This window comes from Poecilia latipinna, unplaced genomic scaffold (assembly GCF_001443285.1).
Source record: "Poecilia latipinna isolate Pla-1442-1.1 unplaced genomic scaffold, P_latipinna-1.0 Scaffold516, whole genome shotgun sequence".
Classification (NCBI taxonomy): domain Eukaryota; kingdom Metazoa; phylum Chordata; class Actinopteri; order Cyprinodontiformes; family Poeciliidae; genus Poecilia; species Poecilia latipinna.
The window spans coordinates 98822-102039 of NW_015113132.1; the positions used below are offsets into that span (position 1 = coordinate 98822).

General features: G+C 36.3%; 1 protein-coding gene across 2 annotated transcripts in view; it reads right to left on the reverse strand.

The window, feature by feature from the left end:
• Positions 1 to 22: 22 nt before the first annotated feature.
• The window catches only part of negr1 (neuronal growth regulator 1), a 185419-nt gene continuing 182223 nt past the window's right edge, over positions 23 to 3218 (reverse strand). Inside the window, exon 8 of one of the 2 annotated variants that reach the window (XM_015040552.1) lies at positions 23 to 298. In XM_015040552.1, coding sequence (XP_014896038.1) covers positions 198 to 298 — 101 coding nt within the window. In that variant the 3' untranslated portion in view covers positions 23 to 197. The remainder of the gene's footprint in view (positions 299 to 3218) is intronic. The other variant, XM_015040553.1, reaches the window with a different exon arrangement.

Consider the following 3218-nt stretch of genomic DNA (forward strand, 5'->3'; position numbering starts at 1 on the left):
AAAAAAAAAAAAAAAAAAAAAAAAAAAAAAAAATCCCCCCCAAAAAAAAAAAAAAAAAAAAAAAAAAAACAGAAGCTGATTATTTCCCCACCTCAGCTTTCTAACAAACAGTACCAGATTGGATTTCAGCCATCAGCAATGTCAAAAAAAGGACTCATAAATGCTCTGGACAGTCACTGTGTCTGCGCCGGCCTCTGCTAGTACACACTGATGAAGGAGGAGAGAGCCAGGACCAGGTATCGACAGGCCAGCGGGACATGGGCGCTTCCTGTGCTCCCATAGGGTGCAGTGTTGGGTGCTGTGGGCAGGAAACAAGAGAAGCTCTGATTAGTTGTGATTGCACTTTCACTCTTCCACACCCGTTATTTCCAAATCCACAGCAGGCGTGGTTTGATGCTTACAAATGAGAATGGCAAGAGTGGCAATTTACAGAAGCACCACCAGTGATTTGATCTGGCTTGTGAGGAGAACGTTACAGAGTTATTCACAGGACTGAAGGTGAGTTTAATAATTATGCCTTTCTGTGCAATCAATGTCTTGATGCTTTAGCTGTTTGCAGACCCGAGCCAGAGACAGTTTACTCTGAAAACTGAACAAAAAATAAACTCATAATAACCAATATTGCACACACACACACACACACACACACAAAAATAACAAAGCAATGAAAATCTGTCTCTGAACTGAAATGCACAAATACACCAAAAACTTTTAGATAAGATTTATAATGGGATTTGAAAAATGACAGAGAATAAAAGGAAGACTTCTATTCTCTTTATTCTCTCTAAAAGTGGTTGGAAGCATGTGTTTATTCATTAACTGCATATTGTATTGTTGTGTGAAAGTCACCAGGACATTTTCACATGATTATGGAACCTGACTGGACCATTTTTCTTACTGTCTCTGGCATATTTAGCTGAGGAATGACTGACAGCTTAATTGACTGGACAGGACATTTTGTCCTGATGACATTCTCAGGGTCAAAATATTTTTTTGTAGTATTCTAGCACATTTACTTTAACCAGGGTATATTTTGACTTTTCAGAGAAGACAGCATAAAAGGAAACTGTAAGTATTGGCCAGCATAACTTTTCCTGTCCATGCATTTTGTAAATCAGTTTGTTCCTGATAGACATTTTAGAGCACATGTTAAACTCAAGGCCTGTAGGTCAAATCCAGCCCACCATAAATCATTTCTATTTCTGTGGCCCTCTGAGCTAGAGAACCACAGAAATAGGACTGTGGTTCTCTAGCTCTAGCTAGAGACTCGACTGTCTAGTCACAACCGTTCTCTTACATCAACTGGAAAACATGTTAAATATTTACGTACAAAACCAATGCAGAGGAAGCTATAACATTTTAAGTTTGTTAATTGGTAGTTTTATGCATGCATTCTGCCACAACCGACTCTTTGAGGACATCCATGACCTTAATGTGGACCAAAATGAAAATGAGTTTGACACTGCCGCTTTAGCGGATTTGAGTTTAAATTATTGAAAGACTCACATATTTGCACTGGAGTATAGCAGTCAGTATCCACATGTTCACAAGGCGTAGAGTGGTTGCAATAACACCAGGCTCCACTCTGGATGAAACAGCCATGTTTTTTTTTTTTTTTTCCCCCTGGGGGAAGGCCACTCACAGTTTCTTACCCAATTAGATGTGACTTGGTTCTGTGCTCCACTGAAAACACTTAGTGGTTTTCAGTGTTGCTGTATTGCATCTTGAGTAGATTAAAACCTAATTCAGGCTATATTTGCCATCAAAGATGTCAATTAAATGTACAATTTTCTTTAAAAATCACTATAGTTCTTGCTTTCTATGGTATTCCTGAATGTATCACCAATATTACAATGTTGCGTTCTGTGACACATTATAAAAAGAGCTGCTGCTGCTGTGTGTGAGTGAAGATAGTTTCATTTTCAGAAGTTCATCATTCTTATTCATCATTTTCGGATTATCCCACTTGAAAGTTTCCCCAAAGAGTCCTTAAAGGTCAGAAAAAGTCTAGAATCTGGTTTTATACTTTTTCAGATCTGGATAAAAAGATAAAAGATCCAACACTGAGTGAGGAAAAATGTTTGAGTACATATAGTGAGCTACTTTCTTTGATTTGGAGTCTGTTACTGGACATTTTAAAAATCAAGTCAGGGAAACCACGGAGATACAAGAACCTATTTAAAATGAGGCTGTTTTTGAGACATGTCTGTGGTTCATTCAGAGTGAGAGAAAGAGCCAGGATTTTTGCAAATAACGGTTGGTAATTGTATCGTTTTGAGCTCTTGATCTTTGTCAGTCTTAGAACATGCAGGATTTGAAAATGATGGCAGTGTTTTAGGAATCTCATAGTCAAGCGAGGTGATGAGCCATCTCTGTAGACCCTCCATGAGGGAGCTTGACTTTAATAAAAGAATAATACAGAAGTTGCTGGTTTCAAATATAAAGACAGATTAAAGACATAGTCATTTTATCTGTTTTCATATAATATCTACTTATGCTGTTGAATGGCACTAGTAGAACAAGGAATACTATTTTAGTTCAGTCATCACAGCATATGCTTTAATTTTCTATTTTCTGTTTGTTACTTACTTGTTACCGCCATTCAAGGACTGAACTGCTTTACTCATGAAAATGCATTTCTTCCCCTTTTCAACAAGTATGAATTTACTTTGTTTTCATTTATTCCAGTTTATTTATAAAACTGGATGAATTATATATATTTTTTTACAGTGATCAATGAAGTTATTTAGCAACAGCAAGGGCAAAAACGGTTCTTTGGATCGTTAAAGTTGCTGACCTTCACTGTAGAACATACAGGTAGAGATCAGGGTTTTGCAATGCTAAATGTGATAATTATCCTAGTGATTAAAATAAGACTGTGAAGCAAGTTTAAAATGCCAACGATGTAATCGTTTCTTAAAAAAAATAGCAAAGCCCTGCAGATAGCAGATACACAGTGGCGTATCTGCTGCTAATATAAATAATAATGATTCACACACTGGTAAGGCTGTTTGAATATCTCCTATACCCTCTAATGTTATAGCTCTTTAGAAAAATATTCTGAGTTTGCTCCAGCTTTATAAATATATATATATATATATATATATATATATATATATATATATATATATATATCAGAAACTTTTAATATGGGAGAAATTCCCACATCAAGTGGACAAAATGCTTACACTACTTTCCAGCTGCTATGACTGTTGTTA